This window comes from Pogoniulus pusillus, chromosome 6 (assembly GCF_015220805.1).
Source record: "Pogoniulus pusillus isolate bPogPus1 chromosome 6, bPogPus1.pri, whole genome shotgun sequence".
In the NCBI taxonomy this organism is placed as follows: Eukaryota; Metazoa; Chordata; class Aves; order Piciformes; family Lybiidae; genus Pogoniulus; species Pogoniulus pusillus.
Window position 1 is genome coordinate 1,970,814 of NC_087269.1, and position 23,477 is coordinate 1,994,290.

At 51.9% G+C, this 23,477-nt stretch overlaps 1 protein-coding gene across 1 annotated transcript in view; it reads right to left on the reverse strand.

The window, feature by feature from the left end:
• Positions 1-23,477, reverse strand: part of MAP6 (microtubule associated protein 6) — a 47,119-nt gene that overhangs the window by 10,605 nt on the left and 13,037 nt on the right. Inside the window, exons 2-3 of the mRNA XM_064144213.1 lie at positions 9,897-10,110; positions 8,603-8,799 (exon numbers count right to left, since the gene is read on the reverse strand). Of these exons, the coding sequence (XP_064000283.1) occupies positions 8,603-8,799; positions 9,897-10,110 (411 nt within the window). The remainder of the gene's footprint in view (positions 1-8,602; positions 8,800-9,896; positions 10,111-23,477) is intronic.

Genomic DNA, 23,477 nt, shown 5'->3' on the forward strand with positions numbered 1-23,477 from the left:
GGGTTCAGGCAATGGTGGTTAAAGACCAGGGAGGCAAGGTCCATGTCTGTCATCAGCCCAGCAGGTCTCTTGGAGATGCATCCTGGTTCTTTGGGGGTTCAGGCAATGGTGGTTAAAGACCAGGGAGGCAAGGTCCATATGTCTGCCATCAGCCCAGCAGGTCTCTTGGAGATGCATCCTGGTTCTTTGGGGGTTCAGGCAATGATGGTTAAAGACCAGGGAGGCAAGGTCCATATGTCTGCCATCAGCCCAGCAGGTCTCTTGGAGATGCATCCTGGTTCTTTGGGGGTTCAGGCAATGGTGGTTAAAGACCAAGGAGGCAAGGTCCATATGTCTGCCATCAGCCCAGCAGGTCTCTTGGAGATGCATCCTGGTTCTTTGGGGGTTCAGGCAATGGTGGTTAAAGACCAGGGAGGCAAGGTCCATATGTCTGTCATCAGCCCAGCAGGTCTCTTGGAGATGCATCCTGGTTCTTTGGGGGTTCAGGCAATGGTGGTTAAAGACCAAGGAGGCAAGGTCCATATGTCTGTCATCAGCCCAGCAGGTCTCTTGGAGATGCATCCTGGCCCTTTGGGGGTTCAGGCAATGGTGGTTAAAGACCAGGGAGGCAAGGTCCATGTCTGTCATCAGCCCAGCAGGTCTCTTGGAGATGCATCCTGGTTCTTTGGGGGTTCAGGCAATGGTGGTTAAAGACCAGGGAGGCAAGGTCCATGTCTGTCATCAGCCCAGCAGGTCTCTTGGAGATGCATCCTGGTTCTTTGGGGGTTCAGGCAATGGTGGTTAAAGACCAGGGAGGCAAGGTCCATATGTCTGCCATCAGCCCAGCAGGTCTCTTGGAGATGCATCCTGGTTCTTTGGGGGTTCAGGCAATGGTGGTTAAAGACCAGGGAGGCAAGGTCCATATGTCTGCCATCAGCCCAGCAGGTCTCTTGGAGATGCATCCTGGCCCTTTGGGGGTTCAGGCTTGGCACTGCTGAGTGAACTCAGAGAGCAACAGAGCAGCAAGGGCACATTTTCCAGCACTGGGTGTGGGCAGCTGGGTAGGACCAGATGGATCATCCATCCGTGGTGCAGCATGGAGAAGACTCTTGTGTCTTCTGGTCATGGGAGGAAGATTTTGTGGGCCCATCAACAACCAATCTTTTTAATAAGGATCTCCACTACCAGCTGTGGAGGGGTGAAATGATAAATCCTAGGACCTACAGCTCACCTAAACCACCCTACAGATCAAGTAGTTATGTGATTGATGAAGGGATGAAGGTGGTGGAGAAGGGAAAGGGAAGGTGATAGAGCAGGACATCAGAAAGCAGCATTGTTATTAGCAGCTAGTCAGAGGTGGGATCAAGTCAGAAAGTCCTTTGTAAACCAGGCAGAGATGAGAAAGAAGCACCCAGAAATGGTGAGGCAAGAGCAAGGTTGGTGCTCCGTGGGAAGTCATCAGAGCTCAGGTGGAGGAGGAGAGGTTTCAGATTGCAGGGAATTGTTCCCAGCTGGTGGGGATGTTACTGGGATAACCATTAAGAAAAGAAAATATGCTCAATAATAAAGATCACAGGAAGGAGCTTGCAGGCTGCTTAAAAGGAGCTGAAGCTAAGATTAGGGCTCACCATTTGCAATCAAACCTCAGAGACTCAAGAGAATGCTTTGGGTTTGAAAGGACCTTTAAAGGTTATCTGGTCCAACCACGCTGCAGTGAGCAGGGACATCAAGCAGTGCCCTCAGCTCTGCTTTCTTCTCAGCCACCAATTTCTCCAGACAGGCAACAAAGGCTTTGCACTTCCACAGTCACTGCCAAAGTGCCTGTTCCACGGCGCCTTAGTTTGCAGCACGCTCGAAGCGCTTAACCCACCTCCTTTCAATGAGGGCTCCTAGCCCCTCAACCCCTCCCAGGGGCTTTTCAGGCGGTTTGGAACCACAGCAAAAGCTGCAGGCAAGTTGGAGAAGGGTGTGTAAATGAAATGGCCTGATCCACATCACCTCCCCTCCCTCTCCAGCTCTGGTTTCTGCTCGCTGATCCGATGCGATGCGGACGCCAGCAGCAGCAGCAGCAGCAGCAGCAGCAGCCTGCATGCAGGTCACTCACCACAGGAACCCTCAAGATGCTGCCCAGGTAGAAAACAAAAGCCAACTCCCTGCTCCATCCACAGGACTTCACTGGCCATCTTCACACGTGCAAGCACTCAGCACTCACATCAGGCCAGGCTGAGGGCTGCAGCCATCTAAAGGGAGTAGTCAAGCCTGTGACAGCTCATCCCCTAGGCTGGGCATGGCAGTGGTGGCTCTAAGCAACACAAACCTGCTCGTTGGAGGAGAGGTGGGGTGGGGGGGTGGGGAAAGATGTTTCTTTTCACTGAGCTGTGCTTCTTAATGAGAAAATAAGATCCAGGAGGTGGTAATTTGTGTTTAGCATTTATTTATCATTGGGAAAAAAAAAAACCCAAACCCCCAAAAAACAAAACCCCCAAAAAACAAAACCCCCAAAAAACAAAACCCCAAAAAGAAACCAAAACAAAAAATAAAACCAAAAAAGGGGGAGAAAAATGAACCCAAAAAGGAAAGGAAGAACCAAAACCAAACCCTTTGAGCAAGCAAAGTTCACAAGCACGTCACAATCAATTGGCTATACATTAATTTGGGGGTGGGGGGTCGTGTGTGGAGGGGAGGGGTGGGGGAAAGGGAAGGGGAGGTTATGTGTTTTGTGTGTGTCACTCTCATCAGAACAGCAAGACTGTAAAAAGCACCGAGGAAGAGGAGGAAGAGGAGGAGGAGGAGGAGGTGGTGGTGATGCTCGACACGGTTACAAAGAGACAATTTGGTGAGATGCAACCAAACCCAGGCCACAAAATTCTTTCCTTAGACACTTCAGATCCACCTCCAAGAGGCAAAGAGTTCGTGGAAGTCCTGGGAGCCAGGAATCTTTTTGCACACCTCCCTCCCTACCCCTGGGGAGGAGGAGGAGGAGGAGGGGGTGAGGGGTTGCAAAGGAAGCAGCAGGCGTTGCAAAAGCAGTTGGAGGGGAGAGGAGCTGGGGCCAGCAGTTTAGCACCGTTTGTGTTTGGTTGGCAGAAAGGAGTAGCAGGTACAACACAGGAATGAGAAGAGCAAGCAAGAAACAGCAGAGGAACTTTCAGGGGGTCTGACAAAAAGGGAGCAGAACATTTCTCACTTAACATGGAAAAGCAAATTAGTACAAATCAGTGGTGGAAAATACAGAACCAGCCTGGTGGAAAATACAGAACCAGACTGGTTGGAAAATACAGAACCAGACTGGTGGAAAATACAGAACCAGACTGGTTGGAAAGCACAGAACTAGATTGGTTGGAGAGCACAGAATCAGCCTGGTTGGGTAGCACAGGACCAGACTGGTTGGGTAGCACAGAACCAGATTGGTTGGGTAGCACAGAACCAGCCTGGTTGGATAGCACAGAACCAGCCTGGTTGGGTAGCACAGAACCAGCCTGGTTGGGTAGCACAGAACCAGCCTGGTTGGGTAGCACAGAATCAGCCTGGTTGGGTAGCACAGAACAAGATTGGTTGGAAAACACAGAACCAGCCTGGTTGGATAGCACAGAACCAGCGTGGTTGGGTAGCACAGAACCAGTCTGGTTGGAAAACACAGAACCAGCCTGGTTGGATAGCACAGAACCAGCCTGGTGGAAACACACAGAACCAGCCTGGTGGAAACACACAGAACCAGCCTGGTTGGGTAGCACAGAACCAGCCTGGTTGGATAGCACAGAACCAGCCTGGTTGGGTAGCACAGAACCAGCCTGGTGGAAACACACAGAACCAGCCTGGTTGGGTAGCACAGAACCAGCCTGGTTGGACAGCACAGAACCAGATTGGTTGGATAGCACAGAACCAGCCTGGTGGAAACACACAGAACCAGCAGAGCACTCTTGTTTTGTTTTGTTTCTTCCCAGTGGGATTGACAAGCTCACTAAGCCCCAAGTGAACTTGAAACAAGCAGAGATTGGGTCTCCTTTCTGATACACCTGAGTGGGTTGGATGGGCATAAAGTCTGTGGAAGGTAGAGGCTTTGGCCCCTGAGGGCTCTGAATCTGCTCTGCTGTGGTTCCTGGCATTCAGTGCAGTGCCAGGAAGGTGGGTTTGGAGGTTATGTGGAGGACCTGGGGAGGATGGAGTCAATGTGAGCATTTCTCTCTCTATTTTGTGGCTAGCTGAAAGGGAGGTCCCTGGGTCCTACCAATCTCTCAGGTTCTGTCTGCAAAGATTGAAACTTTCCAAGGATCATTCAGCCCCCACCTAAAGAGAGGTGGCCAATACAGGGAGCTTGATGGCCCTCGGATAGATTCAGGCAATCACAGGGTGTCAGGGGCTGGAAGGGACCTCAAAAAGCTCATCCAGTCCAACCCCCACCCTGCCAGAGCAGGATCACCCAGAGCAGATCACACAGGAACACATCCAGGCAACTCTGGAATACCTCTAGAGAGGGAGACTGCACAACCCTCCCTGGGCAGCCTGTTGCAGTGCTCTTCAGTAGAGAGGGAATTTAGACCACTGGCTGGCACTTCAACCCCAGCTTTGTGGTTAGATGCCACCAACAATTTCATGTCTCAAGGAAACCTAAGGTCATATCCCACCCACTCACTGTGCCTCTTTAACTCAAGCACTGTGAGGGATGCTCTCTGTCGAGAAGAAGCAACCCTGAAGCCCAAGAGGTTCGATCCAGTCAGTGTCTGAGCATCTTCATGATGTCCTTTGGGGGAAATTTGGTTACCTTTGGGCTTAAGGGCTCAAGCCTCTATGAAATCAGGGTGAAATGGTGGTGCTCAAATTGAGGTGCAAAGAGCAGCAGGGAGAACTGCTCAGGTAAGAGTGAGCTCAAGTGCACTGTTGGCAGCTGTCTGTGTGCCCTCCTGCCGTGTTCCACCTGCTGCCGCGCATCACCTTCGCGCCTGTTGCTCTATCTTGGGACAGGGAATGATGGCACTGAGGAGTGTGAAGATGCATGAAGCACCTAAATGCCAAGGAATCAACCTTCTAAGTCGTGGAAGCTCAGGCTTGTCTGGCTCAGCTGTCCCTGGGTGCGGGGGGGGGGGGAGGCTGAGACAGAGCTGAGCTTTGCACTCGAGCAAAATGCTGCAGGAGCTTCTGAGCACTCAGCAAAGCAACGGTGGGGAGGGACAGGGCAGCATCTCCACGGAGCATGCACATCCAAACCAAACCCAAAGAACAAACCCAAGCAAAACAAAGGCAAGGCAAAGAAGAAGAGCACTACATTGGCAAAGGGTTTCCACAGTTTTACTTCCTGGAGGATCTTTGTTTGTTGGTTGTTTTTTCATACCCCCCCCCCCCCCCCCCCCCCCGGTTTCCTCCTCAATGTTGGGAGGTTTCCACAGATATATTTCTAGAGATGAAGAGAGAGTTTTTATTCCACAGACACGACCCCCAACTAGCTTCATTAGCACACAGTTCTAACACCACTAAGCTTGGAGATAACACCACTGACTTCAGAACACTACACTGAACTGGCTACTCATAAAAGGTTTAGGCTGTCAGCACAAGGCAAACAGGACACATCACACAACACACTGGGCTTGGCGTTGAGCCCTCACTAAGGCCAGCAAACATCACACTATCTGGATACCACAGAGCTTTTCCTCCTCTTTGGAAGCCTTCTCTCAGCCTCCTAGCCCATCACTTCCCTATGTTTCCCAAAAGAACCAATTCCTACCAGGGTGGGACCTCCAAAAGGGGACTTCTCACCACCCTCTCAGCCCATCCCTTTTTCTCTTCAGGTGGTTTCGCCTCTCTAAAAGATCCTTTCCTCATTCCAGCACCTCTACAACAACACAGTTCTGATACTCTCCTCTTACATCACCTCCCTACCCTACTTCCCATCTCTTTCTCTGTTCTTCACAAAACCACCTGGTTGAAGAAGACCTTCAGGTCATCGAGTCCAACCCTAAGTCCTTCCCAATGGTTTGAAGGGCTCAAAGCTGGGCTGAGTCTTGGGGTAGAAATATGGAGCTGCAAAAAGAAAGGAGAACTCTGCCTCTTGGTCTGGAGCTACTCTGCTGCAGGAGAGTTTCACCACTCACTTTGTGGGCTCAAGATCAAACCTTAAATATTTAGGATCCAAGCCAGGAGCTAGGCACACAAATTTGGACTGGGACCATTCCTCTCCCACCTCACATCAATTCAATGACCCAGATGACAGAATGGTAGGGGTTGGAAAGGACCTCTGGAGATCATCTAATTCACCCTCCCTGCCAGATTCTGGGGCATGCAGTGCCAGTCTGTTGGGCCAGCTGACAAATGGTCCTGCTGTGTTTCCAGCTTCCAAAGTAGTTTTGCTGGGCACGGGGAATTCCTAGAGTAAGAGCACAGTAAATTGGATTGAAACCCTGAGATCTTGCCTGGAGGGAGTCTAGGGATCCCAGCAACTGGTTAGGATGCTGAAGAGCCAGCAGAGTCAAAGCAAGGGGGGGCTGACACCTCTAGCCAACCTTGGTGACTCATTTCTTTCTGCCCCTTGCAAGGTCAGGTCTGCAAACTAAACCTCTTCCTGAGAGCTGCCTCTGCCTGCTGGCATCCCAGAAGTGAAGAGAGCAGACCAAGAGTCAAACCAAACCCAGGAATAACTAAAAGGATCCATAACTTTAGGGGAAAACAATAGGGAAGAACAACCTGCTGAGAACACAGTCTGGCCTGCCACGTGCTTGGGAAGCCTTCACTGCTCTCTGCTCCTTCCCTCACTCCTCCTTATTTTAAACCAAGGACTTCAAGTGGTGTTGATGGGTGAAGCTACCTTGATGAAGCCAGACCTGCCACTCCCTAGCTAAGCTAGGAGAGGATCTGGCCCTTTATTTGCATGGGATCTCCTCTCCCATTGCTTCTTGGAGCAAAAGTCCCACCAGTGTAACCAGAGGAAATCACTCTTGGCCACACCACTGACTGCAGTGGATTCACAGCAGATCCACGGTGCCATGAACGAACCTTTGGTCCTCCCAGCCTGCAAAACCTTTCCCCTTGATGACACTAGTGGGAGACTGAACAACAGCCAAGCCTAAAAAGGGCTTCATGGGAACCTTCCATGGCTCAACAGGCACTTCCACACCATCAAAGCATTGAAGGACCAAACCTGAGGAAAGGGACAGGCTTCTGGACACCATCACCTTCATCTCCTAGAACCCCTCTTCTCCCTCACTCTGCACAGAGCTGTGTTGTGCAGGCAAAGCAATGACCCAACCTGACCTCAGAAACAAGGATTCCCTAATCCTCCTTGGAAATAAAACAGAAAAGCTTCTGATACAGTCAGACCAAAAAAAGAGGAAAACAAACAAAACCCCAAGCAGATTAGAAGCCTCTAATTAATTTTGTGGCCTTTTTATTGGATCAAAGAAAAGGGAAAGAAAAAGAAAAGAAAGAAAAATAAAAGGAAATGGAAATAAAAGGAGAGAAAAAGAAAAAGAAAAAGAAAAAGAAAAAGAAAAAGAAAAAGAAAAAGAAAAAGAAAAAGAAAAAGAAAAAGAAAAAGAAAAAGAAAAAGAAAAAGAAAAAGAAAAAGAAAAAGAAAAAGAAAAAGAAAAAGAAAAAGAAAAAGAAAAAGAAAAAGAAAAAGAAAAAGAAAAAGAAAAAGAAAAAGAAAAAGAAAAAGAAAAAAAAAGACAGAAAAGGAAACAAAAAGAAAATGAAAGGAAAAGAAAAAGGAAAGGAAAGGAAAAGACAAATGAAAGGAAAAGAAAAAGGAAAGGAAAGAAAAAGACAAATGAAAAGAAAAGAAAGGGAAAAAAAGAAAGAAAAAGAAAAGAAAAAAGGCAAGAAAAAGAAAAATAAAAGGAAAGAAAGAAAAATAACAGGAAAGGAAAATGAAAGAAAAAGAAAAGAAAGAAAAATAAAAGAAAAGAAAAAGAAAGGAAAGAAGAAGGAAAGGAAAAGAAAAGAAAGAAAAAGAAAAGGAAAAGAAAAGAAAAGATTAAAGGGAAAGAAAAGGAGAAGAGAAGAGAAGAGAAGAGAAGAGAAGAGAAGAGAAGAGAAGAGAAGAGAAGAGAAGAGAAAAGAAAAGAAAAGAAAAGAAAAGAAAAGAAAAGAAAAGAAAAGAAAAGAAAAGAAAAGAAAAGAAAAGAAAAGAAAAGAAAAGAAAAGAAAAGAAAAGAAAAGAAAAGAAAAGAAAAGAAAAGAAAAGAAAAGAAAAGGAAAGGAAAAGAAAAGGAAAAGAAAGGAAAGGAAAGAAAAGAAAAGGAAAAGAAAGAGGAGAAGAGAGAGAAGAGAAGAGAAGAGAAGAGAAGAGAAGAGAAGAGAAGAGAAGAGAAGAGAAGAGAAGAGAAGAGAAGAGAAGAGAAGAGAAGAGAAGAGGAAAAGCAAAGGAAAGGAAAAGAAAAGAAACAGAAAGGAAAGGAAAAGGAAATGAAAAGAAAAAGAAAAGGAAAGGAAAAGGAAATGAAAAGAAAAAGAAAAGGAAAGGAAAAGAAAAAGAAAAGAAAAGGAAATGAAAAGGAAAGAAAGAAAAAGAAATAAAAAGAAAACGAAACGAAAGGAAAGGAAAGGAAAAGAAAGAAAAAGAAAAGGAAAGGAGAAAAGGCAGGAAAAGGGGGCAAAGGAAAGCAGAAAGAAAGGAAAGTGCAGTGACATTTACTCTTTTGCCTCAGCCAGTTTATTGTTCATCTCTTTCCTTCTCTCCTTGTCCTCTGGCTTGGCGGCGCTGGAGGTCTCGGCGCTCTTTTTCTTGGCAGCGCGGCCGGACGCCAGCTGCTTGTCTTTGGCCTTTTTCAGGGGTTTATGGCTTGTGGTGGTCTTTTTTGGTTTGGAAGGCTTCACACTGGGTTTTTCCACCTGCAGGGAAGGGGAGCAGGCCAAAGGGCGACACAGAGATGGAGAGACACAAGGACGGGTGGAGAAGAGGGTTGAGATGGGAGCGTCAAGGTTAGAGGCACAAAAAACGGTCTCCTGTCTTCTGAGGAGAGACTGAGGGAGTTGGGGCTTGGAGTTTGGAGGGGAGGGGACTAAGGGGTGACCTCGTTTGTGTTGATTCATATATAAGGGGTGAGTGGCAAGAGGATGGAGCCAGCATCTTCTTGGCAATGCCCAGTGCCAGGGCAAGAACAAGGAAGAAATTGGCACCCAGCTGCTCCCCTCCCTTCGTGGCAGGGCAGGGCTGAGTAGGTGAAGAAACCTTATCATAGAATCATAGAACCACAGAAGGTCAGGGGCTGGAAGGGATCCTCAAAGCTCATCCAGTCCAACCCCCCTAGAGCAGATCACACAGGAACACATCCAGGTCTGCAATATCTCCAGAGAGGGAGACTCCACAGCCTCCCTGGGCAGCCTGTTCCAGGCTTCTGGCAGCCTCACAGGGAGATAATTCTTCCTCATGCTTCCATGGAACTTCCTATGCCTCAACTTCCCCCCAGTGGAAGAGAGGCTGTGGAGTCTCCTTCTCTGGAGCCTTTCAAGGCCTGTCTGGATGTGTCCCTCTGTGATCTGTGTTAGATAGGATTGTCCTGCTCTGGCAGGGGGCTTGGACTCGATGATGTCCTTTAGTCTCCTCTGACCCCTAACATCCTGTGATCCAGAGCCCCTTGTGCTGCCATTGGGCATCACCCAGCAGAGCCTGGCTCCATCCTCTGGGCACTCACCCTGCACATCTTTATCACCATCAATGAGGGCATCCCTCAGGCTCCTCCTCTCCAAGCTGCACACCCCCATCTCCCTCAGGCTCTCCTCCTCAGGACCCTGAGTGCACACTGCCAACTCATAGCTCAGCTTTTCATCCACCATCACCTCCAAGGCGGATCCCTAAACGCACCAACTGGGCTGAAATGAAGACAGCACAGGAGGAAGGCAACAGCAGGGCAGTGTTCAGGCCAACCTTACTGTGTTGGACACATGCCACCAGGAGCAGTGCTGGTCCCTCCTGCCAGGTTCCTCACCTTGGGTGGTTCTTTGTAGGGCTCACTGTAGAGGGTGCGTATCCTCCTGCGCTCCAGGTATTTGTTGTCGGCTGCAGTGGGCTTACTGCTCTCCCCTTTGAACTGAGCACTGTAACTGGTCTCATGAGTCATTTTCTCCTCTGGTGGCTTGTACTGGGGCTTGGCTTTTATAGCTTTCACAGGCTTGACATCTACCCAGGGTCTGAACTCGTTTCTGAAGATCAAAAGACAAAGGGAAGAGGCTCAGGAGTTAAAGCAACACAGCGGTGGTGGGAATCACAGAAACACAGAACCTTAGAGGCTGGAAGGGACCTGCAGAGATCAGCCAGGCCAGACCCCTGCCAAAGCAGCATCCTCTAGGGGAGTCCACCCAGGAATGCATCCAACTGGGGTTGAAAGCCTCCAGAGAAGGAGACTCCACAGCCTCTCTGGGCAGCCTGTGCCAGGGCTCTGTGAGCCTTACAGTAAAGAAGTTCCCCTTGTGCTGAGCTGGAACCTGCTGTGTTGCAGCTTCCATCCATTGCTGCTTGTCCTATCCCAGGGAGCAGTGAGCAGAGCCTGTCCCCCCCTCCTGACCCCCAGCCCTCAGATATTGATAAATATCTGGACACCACCAAAAAGCAGCAGGTACCTCCATCCTGACACCCAGCCCTCAGGTCTTTATAGGCTACTCTCTGCACAGGAATGCATCCAGAGGGGTTGGGAAAGCCTCCAGAGAAGGAGACTCCACAATCTCTCTGGGCAGTCTGCTCCAGGGCTCTGCCAGACTCATACCAAAGAAGTTTATCCTCATGATGTCAAGAACTTCTTCCTAACATCCACTTTAAATCTCTCCTCTGCCACTTCAAACCCATTCCTCCTCATCCTGTCATTACCATACCTTGGCAATAGTCCCTCCCCAGCCCTCTCCTGTAGCCCCCTTCAGATCCTAGAAGGCCACTCCAAGCTCTCCTCCAAGCCTTCTCTTCTCCAGGCTGCACAGCCCCAACTCTCTCAGCCTGTGCTCACAGCAGAGCTGCTGCAGCCCTCTCAGCATCTTGGTGGCTTCCTCTGCACTGGTTCAAACACTTCCATGTCCTTCTTGTGCTGGGGGCTCCAGAACTGCACCCAGGACTGCAGGTGGGGTCTGAGGAGAGCAGAGCCAAGAGGCAGAATCCCCTCCCTTGCCCTGCTGCCCACATTGCTCTTGCTGCAGCCCAGACCATGCATTCATCTTTGAAACACCTCCAGCCACAGCCACTCCACCACCTCCCTGGGCAGCCCATTCCAGTGCCAATCACTCTCTCTGACAACAACTTCCTAACAACATCCAGCCCAGACCTGCCCTGGCACAGCTTCAGACTCTGGCCCCTTCTGCTCTTGCTGCTTGCCTGGCAGCAGAGCCCAACCCCACCTGGCTACAGCCTCCCTGCAGGCAGCTGCAGGCAGCAATCAGCTCTGCCCTCAGCCTCCTCTGCTGCAGGCTGCACACCCCCAGCTCCCTCAGCCTCTCCTCACAGGGCTCTGCTCCAGGCCCCTCCCCAGCCTTGCTGCCCTTCTCTCAACACCTTCCAGCACCTCAGCAGCTCTCTGCAATTCAGGAGCCCACAACTGGACACAGCTGGACTCCAGGGGTGGCATGAGCAGTGCTGAGCACAGGGGCAGAATAATCCTGCAGGACCCTACAAGACGACAGCAGCCTGGGGAGGATGTGGCCTCATCTGGAGTCATGACACAAATGGTTGCTCTCCACATCTAGAGTCATAGAATCATAGAATGATTTAGGTTGGAAGGGACCTCAAAGATCACCTAGTTCCAAGCCCCTGGCACAGGCAGGGACACCTCTCATTAGAGCACTGGATCCACATTGCTCTTGCTTGAGGCATCATCCACCCTGCTTATTTCATTTTAATTGCATTTTTCCCCTTGGCTGAAGATGGCCAAAGGTGGTTGCAGGTGAAGGTGACCTCAACATCTGCCTCCATCCCAGCCAGGAGCCACGAGGTTGATGTGAACTCCAAGCTCTGGGCATGAAGCCATGGCTGGAAGTGCTCAGCAGCACTCATGCAGGCACTGATTGTCTTCATCTGCTCCAGGCAGAGCGAAGCCAAGGAGGGGAAGGAGAAGGAGATGGAGGCAGGTTTAAGGACTTCAAAGATTTCACCTCCTTTGAGGACTTTAAAGAGGGGTTCTGCTTGCTCAGGATCAACACAGGATGTCCAAATATCCTGCTGGCTGCAGCCCAATTCCCTCCTCCTGATGTGCCCATTAGAGGTGATGAATGGTGGGAAAAGAGAAGATCACAACTTCATGGTGGAGTCCTGCACAGGAGCTTCATCTGGAAAAGTGTGGCTCAACCCAGAGTGAAAATCACAGACTCATAGCATCACTCAGGGTTGGAAGGCACCACAAGGATCATCTAATTCCAACCCCCCTGCCATGGGCAGGGACACCCTACCCTAGAGCAGGCTGCACACAGCCTCAGCCAGCCTGGCCTCAAACACCTCCAGCCATGGGGCCTCAACCACCTCCCTGGGCAACCCCTGCCAGCCTCTCACCACTCTCCTGCTCAACAACTTCCTCCTCACCTCCAGCCTCACTCTCCCCACCTCCACCTTTGCTCCAGTCTCCCCACTCCTGACACTCCCTCACAGCCTCTAAAGTCCCTCCCCAGCTTTTTTGGAGCCCCCTTCAGATGCTGGCAGGCCACAAAAAGGTCCCCTGGGAGCCTCCTCTGCTCCAGCCTGCACAGCCCCAACTCTTTCAGGCTGTGCTCACAGCAGAGCTGCTGCAGCCTCTGAGCATCCTCCTGGCCCTGCTCTGGACACTCTCCAGCATCTCCACAGCCCTCTTGTCCCAGGGGCTCCAGAACTGGATGCAGGACTCCAGGTGGGCTCTCAGCAGAGCAGAGCAGAGGGGCAGAATCCCCTCCCTGGCCCTGCTGGCCACACTGCTGCTGCTGCAGCCCAGGCTCTGCTTGGCTCTCTGGGCTGCAAGTGCACACTGCTGGCTCCTGCTGAGCTTCTCCTCCAGCAGCACCCCCAAGTCCCTCTGCTCAGGGCTGCTCTCCAGCCAGGCACTGCCCAGGCTGGATTTGTGCCTAGGATTGCCTCGACCTGCACAAGGAAGGGTGGCCAAGAGAGTCAGTGGTTTCCTGGAGTTCGGAAAGAGAAGTGTGGCCAGCAGGGCTGGGGAGGTTCTGCTCCCCCTCTGCTCTGCTCTGCCCTGCTGAGAGCACAGCTGCAATGCTGTGGCCAGTTTGGGGCTCCCCAGGGCAGGAGGGACAGAGACCTGCTGCAGAGAGTCCAGCAGAGAGGCACGGGGGGGAGTGGGGGACTTGAGCATCTGCCCTGTGCAGAGAGCCTGAGAGCCCTGGGGCTGCTTAGGCTGCAGGAGAGAAGGCTGAGAGGAGCTCTGCTCAGTGTCTCTCCCTAGCTGAGGGGTGGGTGTCAAGTGGAGGGGGCCAAGCTGTTTTGGGGGGTGCACAGCAAGAAGCCAAGGAGCAATGGATGCAGAGTGGAAGAGAGAAGGTTTCATCTGCACAGGAGGAGGAGAAAGTTGTTTGGTGTGAGGGTGGCAGAGGCCTGGAGCAGGCTGCCCAGAGAGGCTGTGGAGTCTCCTTCTCTGGAGGCTTTCCAAGCCCACCTGGATGCACTCCTGTGTGGACTGCCCTTCCATTATCCAAGGGCTGGGTGTGAGGATGAAGGTGCCAGGCTCTTTTGGTGGTGTCCAGTGACAGGACAAGAAGCAACAGGCACAAGCTGGAACACAGAAAGTTCCACCTCAACATGAGGAGATGCTTCTTTAGTGAGGGTGACAGAGCCCTGGAGCAGGCTGCCCAGAGAGGTTGTGGAGTCTCCATCTCTGGAGAGTTTCCAAACCCTCCTGGATGCATCCCTGTGTGACCTGCCCTAGGGGATCCTAGGCAGTGAGGTTGGAGTGGCTGATCTCTGGTGGTCCCTTCCAACTCCTACCATTCTGTGTTTCTGTGATCTCCTCCCTTGGTGCCTGCTTCATCAACTGCCCTGGCTCCAGCTCCTGCATGGATGCTTAATGACAGCTTTATCTTGTAGACAATCATTTACTGTCAAGCTCCAGGGGAGGCTGTCAATGGTATAATGAAGCTCCTGGTGCCTATGATTATTTTGTCCCAGACATTAATAATCAACCTCTAGGCCATGGACACACAAACACACACAGAGCAAGTCAGTTTGAGAGAGCCAATACCCAACTGTCTACATAGACTTCAACAATGTGACACAGTAAAGCAGGGCCTGGAGACTTGGACAGTGCACAATGGAGCAAGTGTGAGTAGGATGGGGAAGGACATCTGTGGGCATCCCTGCTTGGGGCACAGCAAGTTGTCCCAAGGAACAAGTGGTAGGACAGGACAAAGCAGTGCATTAACAATGCCACTAAAGCACCAAGCTGTTGTGTCCAGTCCTGGGCTCCCCAGTCCAAAGCAGAGAGAGATATCATAGAATCATAGAATCATAGAATCACAGAATCATAGAATCACAGAATCATAGAATCATAGAATCACAGAATCATAGAATCACAGAATCATAGAAGCAGACAGGTAGGAAGAGAGCTCCAAGCTCAGCCAGTCCAACCTAGCACCCAGCCCTGCCCAACCAACCAGACCATGGCACTAAGTGCCCCAGCCAGGCTTGGCTGCAACACCTCCAGCCACAGCCACTCCACCACCTCCCTGGGCAGCCCATTCCAATGCCAATCACTCTCTCTGCCAACAACTTCCTCCTCACATCCAGCCTAGACCTGCCCTGGCACAGCTTCAGACTCTGGCCCCTTCTGCTCTTGCTGCTTGCCTGGCAGCAGAGCCCAACCCCACCTGGCTACAGCCTCCCTGCAGGCAGCTGCAGGCAGCAATCAGCTCTGCCCTGAGCCTCCTCTGCTGCAGGCTGCACCCCCCCAGCTCCCTCAGCCTCTCCTCACAGGGCTCTGCTCCAGGTCCCTCACCAGCTTCACTGCCCTTCTCTCCACAACTTCCAGCACCTCAACATCTCTCTGGAATTGAGTGGCCCTGAGCTGGACACATCACTCAAGGTGTGGCCTGACCAGTCCTGAGTACTGAAGAGTGTCCAAGGGAGGCTGTGAGGATGATGAAAGGAGAGTGATTGGCACTGGAATGGGCTGCCCAGGGAGGTGGTGGAGTGGCTGTGGCTGGAGGTGTTGCAGCCAAGCCTGGCTGGGGCACTTAGTGCCATGGTCTGGTTGGTTGGGCAGGGCTGGGTGCTAGGTTGGGCTGCATGAGCTTGGAGCTCTCTGCCAACCTGCTTGATTCTGTGATTCAATGAATTCTATGGTTTAGTAGGGACCTGGCACTGTCTGGTTAATGACTGGACATGATCTTTAAGTCCAACCAAAACGATTGTACAACTCTAAGCACAGCACTGGCACAGAAGAGGAGGAAAGTGCTGAGCCTTCAACAAGGCCACCCCAGCGCTGGTTGAAGCAGGGTGTGAGCGACTAAGGCACTGCACAGAATGAAGTCAGGCATTTGGCAGGGCAGAAGCTTGCTGTGATCCATCTAGGAAAGCTGCTGGAGTCAGCAGCTCACAAATCAGAGGTACTGCACTGCCTGAGGGCCATGCAGCACAGCCTTCCAAGGAGGCAGAACTATTGCACATGCAGCCACGTCTGAAACACCACAAACACATGGCTGAGGGTTAGGATGAGCTCTGCAGAAGGCCAAGCAGCTCAGAGGCACACAGCTGGGGCAGAGGTGAGGTGGAGGTAGTTAAATGCAAGCATAAAAGACCTCCTGACCATGAACCAGCAATGATCCTGGCTCTTCTCCAACCTGGAGATGCTTTAGTGCTGCTGCAGTTCAGCTGCATAGGAACTGCAAGGTCTGCCCTTGAGGCAAGAGATGGAGCCAGGGTGATGGTGGGAAGGGCAGGTAAGATTTTAGCTGAATTTCCTCAGTTATCACCCAAATTTTGCATGGTTCTCTCCCTGAGGAAGGGCAGGACTGAAATCAAACAGCTCTTCTGCCACAGCAGTGTTACTCCACCAGCTGCATTTCTCTGCTCCCTCCAGGGACTCCTTGCATCCCTCCTCTCTGTGCTTGTAACACACCTCCAAATGAGTCCTGCTCTTGGATTTCATGTCTAGGCTGCATGACAGGGTGAGTGCTCCTCCTGGCATGGGAGCAGAAATGGATCCAGCAGTACAGGAGGTTAAGGTTTATGGCCACAGCACTGTTACTCCACCAGCTGCATTTCTCTGCTCCCTCCAGGGACTCCTTGCATCCCTCCTCTCTGTGCTTGTAACACACCTCCAAATGAGTCTTGCACTTGGACTTCATTTGTAGGCTGCAAGACAGGGTGAGTGCTCCTCCTGGCATGGGAGCAGAAATGGATCCAGCAGTCCAGGAGGTTAAGGTTCATGGCCACAAGCTGAGGCTGAGTAGGTTCAGACTGGACATTAGGAAGAAGTTTTTTCCTGGAGAGAGTGGTCAGGCACTGGAATGAGCTGCCCAGGGAGGTGGTGGAGTCCCCAACCCTGGATGTGCTTAAGGGTGGTTTGGATGTGGTGCTGAGGGCTATGGTTTAAAGTGACTCTTGTAGAGCAGGGTTCTGGATTGGACTTGGTGATCCTGAGGGGCTTTGCCAGCCTGCATGTTTCTGTGCTTCTGTGAGGGGGGAAGATGGTGAAGCTCAAAGAGCAGCTGTTGTTTCACCACTGCATTTGGGGCCCTACTATTTGCTCCTGGCTGGAGCAGCTGCTCTATGCCTGTATCTGAGTATCACAGAGGGTTGGAAGGGACCAGCACCCCCAGGGCCCTCTCTGCCTGCCTGCTCTCAGCCACTCTGGCCCCAGCCTCTAGTGCTGCTTGGGGTTGTTGTTCACTCTCATCCCCTTGGCCCCTGCCCACCCATGCAGCCTGGCCAGGTCCCTCTGCAGGGCTCTGCTACCCTCCAACAGCTCCACACTGCTCCTAGCTTGGTGTCATCTGCAAACTCACTGCTGCTGGACTCAATCCCCTGCTCCAGATCATCAATAAAGATATTGAACAGGACCAGACCTGCAAAGCTGATAGAGATGCAAGGTCAAAGCCTCAACTGCTGCTCACAGCAGTGAGTATATCTCCCAGATGCCTACAGAATAGAGAAAGCAAAGGCCAAGCAACCAGGATGGCCTCTGATTTTCTGACAGACCACTGAAGCCTGAGTGTTGAAGAAGCAGATCTCTCCTAAATGCTCTCCAGCAGCTCAGAGCCTCCAAGCTCAAATATCTCAGAAAGCAAAGCACTCACAGGCTTAGGCTCCAAAGACATCCACTTTGATCCTGGTCTAGCCAACAAAGTAAAACTATAGAGTCACAGAATGTCAGGGATTGGAAGGGACCTCCAAAGCCCCTCCAGTCCAAGCCCCCTGCCTCAGCAGCATCACCTACAGCAGATCACACAGGAACACATCCAGGCAGGTCTGCAGTATCTCCAGAGAGGGAGACTCCACAGCCCCCCTGGGCAGCCTGTTCCAGGCTTCTGGCACCCTCACAGGGGAAAAAACCCTCCTCGTGCTTCCATGGAACTTCCTATGCCTCAACTTCCCCCCAGTGCCCCTTGGGCTGGCACTGGGCATCACCCAGCAGAGCCTGGCTGCAGCCTCTGGGCACTCAGCCTGCACAGCTTCATCAGTAGGAATGAGGTCACCTCTCAGTCTCCTCCTCTCCCAGCAGCACAGCCCCAGCTCCCTCAGGCTCTCCTCCTAGCAGAGATGTTCCACTCTTTATCATCTTTGTGGCTCTGTGCTGGGCTCTCTCAAGCAGTTCCATCTCCCTCTTGACCTGAGGGTCCCAGAACTGGCCACAGTACTCCAGATGCATCCCCACCAGGGCAAAGCAGAGAGCTAGGAGAACCTCTCTCAACCTACCAGCCACAGCCCTTCTAATGCACCCCAGAATGGCATTGGCCTTCCTGGCTACCAGAGCACATTGCTGGCTCATGCTCAGCCTCCCATCAATTAGCACCCCCAGACCCTTTTTCCTCTCCCCTTTTCCAACAGGAGGCTGTAAAACCACAGCCCATTTGGTCTGTGTGTCACTCTGGAGGCTCTCCCCCCTGTGCAAACACCAGAGAAGCCCTTGAGAGCATCCAGTTAATTACAAAGCATCCTCCTTCCAGAGCCTACTTGCTGCCCACTTCCCATCTGAAGCTCTCTGCCAGTGCTCCTTAGCCTGGTTTCCTTTCGTGGTGGCTCTCAGGCAGACAGCCTGGTACCAGCAGTGCCCTGTAATTGCTGCTTTCACTCACATCACTCCTTGTTTCCCTCATTAGGAGGAGATCTCACAACTCAGCCATCTGCTCCAGTGCCTTCTGCTGTCTCTTTCCCAGACTCCCCTGAGACAGCTTTGATGGTCTCAGTATTTACCAGTTCAGCACCGTGGGACTCATGCAGTTGTTGGGGAGATGGAGTCCAGGAGCCCTCCCCATGGTTAGTGGTGCAGAAAAGCTGCTGATGGTTTCTCAGGCTCACAGAGGTGGGGCAGAGGCACAGAACCATGGAAGCATTTCTGTTGGAAAAGATCTCCAAGATCACCCAAGTCCAACCATGGATCTAACACTGCCATGGTCACTAAAGCACATCCCTGAGTGCCATGGCCAAAGGTTTTTCCAGCACCTCTAGGGATGGAGATTCCATCCCCTCCTTGGGCAGCCTGATCCCAATCCCTGAGCACTCTTTCAGCTAAGGAATGTGCAGCCTGATCCCAATCCCTGAGCACTCTCTCAGCCAAGGAATGTGCAGCCTGATCCCAATCCCTGAGCACTCTTTCAGCTAAGGAATGTGCAGCCTGATCCCAATCCCTGAGCACTCTCTCAGCTAAGGAATGTGCAGCCTGATCCCAATCCCTGAGCACTCTTTCAGCTAAGGAATGTGCAGCCTGATCCCAATCCCTGAGCACTCTTTCAGCTAAGGAATGTGCAGCCTGATCCCAATCCCTGAGCACTCTCTCAGCTAAGGAATGTGCAGCCTGATCCCAATCCCTGAGCACTCTCTCAGCTAAGGAATGTGCAGCCTGATCCCAATCCCTGAGCACTCTCTCAGCTAAGGAATGTGCAGCCTGATCCCAGTCCCTGAGCACTCTCTCAGCTAAGGAATGTGCAGCCTGATCCCAATCCCTGAGCACTCTCTCAGCTAAGGAATGTGCAGCCTGATCTCAGTCCCTGAGCACTCTTTCAGCTAAGGAATGTGCAGCCTGATCCCAATCCCTGAGCACTCTTTCAGCTAAGGAATGTGCAGCCTGATCCCAATCCCTGAGCACTCTTTCAGCTAAGGAATGTGCAGCCTGATCCCAATCCCTGAGCACTCTTTCAGCTAAGGAATGTGCAGCCTGATCCCAATCCCTGAGCACTCTTTCAGCTAAGGAATGTGCAGCCTGATCCCAGTCCCTGATCACTCTCTCAGCTAAGGAATGTGCAGCCTGATCCCAATCCCTGAGCACTCTTTCAGCTAAGGAATGTGCAGCCTGATCCCAATCCTTGAGCACTCTTTCAGCTAAGGAATGTGCAGCCTGATCCCAGTCCCTGAGCACTCTTTCAGCTAAGGAATGTGTCCTTTAGGTGGGTCTCAATGATCTCGAAGGTCTTTTCCAACCCAGCCCATTCTATGATTCCATGATTCTATGATTCTCTGATTCATTCTATGACTCTTCCACTGTGTCCCCCTCTTTGCCTGTCTGCTCAGCCCAGTTTAACCTCTTGACCTTTCCCACAGCACCCAGACCAACTCCCACTCTAATCTCCCCTTCTTTCCTCCCCACTCGTTCTGGATGTGTGGTGCAAACTGTGGAGCAGGACTTCTCTGCCTTAATACCCACAGCACAAAAGCAAATTCACTTCAAGACCTCACAGCCCCTGAAATAAAAACAGCATTAAGGGTCACGAGGAGGGAGGGAAAATCCTTTCATTGCATTTCCTTAGCTCAGTAATCCTTTCCCTTAAGATCCTTGCTCAAGCCTCAGCTCCCTTCTTTCATCTACTTAGGTCACACCCAGCTCGTTTATGGTTCTGTCAGGGCAAAAAAAGACTCAGGAGGTCTTAATTTCAACTGAAGAAGCATTCAGTGGGTGAATGACCTAAGCAGAGTTGCTCTGGCAGGGGGGCATGGACTAGAAGAGCTCCAGAAATCCCTTCCAAGCCCAACTGTTCTGTGATTCTGTGCTCCACAACCTCCCTGGAGGTGTTCAAGGCCAGGTTGGATGAGACTTTGAGTGACCTGTTCTAGCAGGAGGTGTCCCTGCCCATGGCAGGGGTTAGGAACTGGCTGAGCTTTGAGGTCTCTTCCAACCTAAACCATTCTCTGATTCTAAGTCAGAAGGGACCTTAGAGACCTTCTACTCCAAGCTCAAATACATGTGCACAGACAGCAGCATGGCAGAAGCAGGTGATGGGAGCCAAATGTAGGTTAATCTGCATTCATCCATCTCCTCTTTTCCATTATCCCATTGTCAGAGTCCATACATCATGTGCAGCACATCTCCCTATGCCTGACTTCCCCTGCTTGTGTGCCACGCTGGGGACAGAGTGGAAGTGCAGCTGCAGAAACATGTGGTGTGAAATATTCATCCTGTTGGATCTGCTCCCCCTCCCCAGCTAATGGATTCAAGGGATTTCTGCTGGAGTAGCTCTGGCACAAGCAAAGAGAATCTCTGCACCCATCAGTGGGATGGCACAAATGTGTGTGCAGTGGGGCTGCCACCTCAAGGTGATGTGTAAAGGGATGTGGGTTTGAGTTCTCCTTCCTCTCCCTCTGAGAAGAAGATGTCAGGAATCCAAAGCATGGATAATAGAAGATGCTCTGCAGGGATACAGGCTGGGGCCAGAGTGGCTGAGAGCAGGCAGGCAGAGAGGGCCCTGGGGGTGCTGGCAGAGAGGAGCTGAAGCTGAGGCAACAGTGCCCAGGTGGGCAGCAGAGCCAATGGCATCCTGGGCTGGCTCAGGAGCAGTGTGGGCAGCAGGACAAGGAGGTTCTTGTGCCCCTGTGCTCAGCACTGCTCAGGCCACCCCTGGAGTCCAGCTGTGTCCAGCTGTGGGCTCCTCCATTGCAGAGAGCTGCTGAGGTGCTGGAAGGTGTTGAGAGAAGGGCAGCAAGGCTGGGGAGGGGTCTGGAGCAGAGCCCTGTGAGGAGAGGCTGAGGGAGCTGGGGGTGTGCAGCCTGCAGCAGAGGAGGCTCAGGGCAGAGCTGATTGCTGCCTGCAGCTGCCTGCAGGGAGGCTGTAGCCAGGTGGGGTTGGGCTCTGCTGCCAGGCAAGCAGCAAGAGCAGAAGGGGCCAGAGTCTGAAGCTGTGCCAGGGCAGGTCTAGGCTGGATGTTGTTAGGAAGTTGCTGGCAGAGAGAGTGATTGGCACTGGAATGGGCTGCCCAGGGAGGTGGTGGAGTGGCTGTGGCTGGAGGTGTTGCAGCCAAGCCTGGCTGGGGCACTTAGTGCCATGGTCTGGTTGGTTGGGCAGGGCTGGGTGCTAGGTTGGGCTGGCTGAGCTTGGAGCTCTCTGCCAACCTGCTTGATTCTATGGGTGGAGAGTTGTGCTGCTGCCATTCAGTGGGACTCAAGCAGGCAGCAGAGCTGGGCAGGGAGAACTGAATGAGGTTTAACAAAGGCAAGGGCAGTGTCTTGCACCTGGGAAAGAACTGAACTGCTGGAGAGCAGTGAAGGGGAAAAGGACAGTCCTGGTGGGTGGGAGATTGAGCATGAGCCAGCAATGTGCTCTGCTGGCCAAGAAGGCCAATGGCATCCTGAGGTGGATTGGAAGGGCTGTGAGCAGTAGGTCCAGAGAGGTTCTCCTGCCTGGTGAGGCCAATCTGAAAGATTGTGTCCAGTCCTGGGCCCCTCAGTTCCAAAAGGAGCTGAGGGAACTGTTTGAGAGAGTCCAGCACAGAGCTACAAAAGCTTTCAGGTGCTGAAAGGCCACAAGAAGGCCACTTGGGAGCCTCCTCTTCTCCAGATCTTCATTGATCTCCAGATCTTCTCCTGATCTTTATTACAACTGACAGAGCTGCAAGGCTCAAACAAACCAGAAACCTCCTTCCCTTCCCATAACTAACTCATCCCTTGCAACACTTCATGAGAAGCTTATACTGAGTAACAATTAAATATTGCATTACCCCCAGATAATTAAATAAATCATTACTGTTCCCAACCAGGAGGGGAAACATCATCTGACCAAAGGAGGCTGGGGAAAATGCTTGCCCTGAAGCTGTCATGTTGGGTTTGCCTCTGCTCAGAGCTAAGCTGAAGCAGTTAAACTGGGCCATTTGTGGCTCCCCTCTGCTCTGTTGCATTCAATCTCCATCCTGCCCTGGATGATGAAGCCTTTCCCATTGATCCTTGTGGTATCTGCTCAGAGCCTGCTCTTGTGTCATAGAATCAGAGCATGGTTGTTGTTGGAAGGGAGCTCTGGAGCATCAGGGGATGGTTGTGGTTGGAAGGGAGCTCTGGAGCATCAGGGGATGGTTGTGGCTGGAAGGGAGCTCTGGAGCATCAGGGGATGGTTGTGGTTGGAAGGGAGCTCTGGAGCATCAGGGGATGGTTGTGGCTGGAAGGGAGCTCTGGAGCATCAGGGGATGGTTGTGGTTGGAAGGGAGCTCTGGAGCATCAGGGGATGGTTGTGGCTGGAAGGGAGCTCTGGAGCATCAGGGGATGGTTGTGGCTGGAAGGGAGCTCTGGAGCATCAGGGGATGGTTGTGGCTGGAAGGGAGCTCTGGAGCATCAGGGGATGGTTGTGGTTGGAAGGGAGCTCTGGAGCATCAGGGGATGGTTGTGGCTGGAAGGGAGCTCTGGAAGCAGAATTGTGGCAAGTGGGGCTAGGGACAACCTCAAAACTCAAGTCCAGCCCCTGCTCTGGGGCAGGCTCAAGCACTGGAGCTTTGCACCTCCTCTGCAGGCTGGCTGCCTTCTGGAGTTGCTACAAGTGGATGAAATGACCTCTTCTATGTGATCTCAGAAATCACACCATGAGGCTTTTACCCCACAGCTTCTCAGTTCAGTATCTCCTTTGCTTCCTGCACAATGATGCTGCTAAAAGGCATCCCAGTTCCTGGGAGGGAACATGTGGTTTTCCCTGTGTCCTCTCTCCACCAGAGTCCTGGCCAGCACATCCCTCTCTGGGAATCCTCCCTGCAGGTTGCCATAGCTACTGGCTGACACCAAGATGAGCTCTGGCTGGGACGGACTTGCTGTGTTCATCTCCTGGATGTTTGGAGTACCTGGTGGGAGGCTGCCATCCAGCCAGGATACATCACCCCCAAGCAAGCCCAGTAAGGGTGCATCAGCCCCATGCAAACCCAGCCAGCTTGCAACACCCCCATGCAAACCCAGCCAGGGTGCATCATAGAATCATAGACTCATAGAATCAGTCAAGATTGGAAGGAACCACAAGGATCATCCACTTCCAACCCCTCTGCCATGCCCAGGGACACCCTACTCTAGAGCAGGCTGCCCCCAACTTCATCCAGCCTGGCCTTAAACACCTCCAGGGATGGGGCCTCAACCACCTCCCTGAGCAACTCATTCCAGCCTCTCACCACTCTCCTGCTCAACAACTTCCTCCTCACGTGGGTGGAACCTCCCTGCCAAA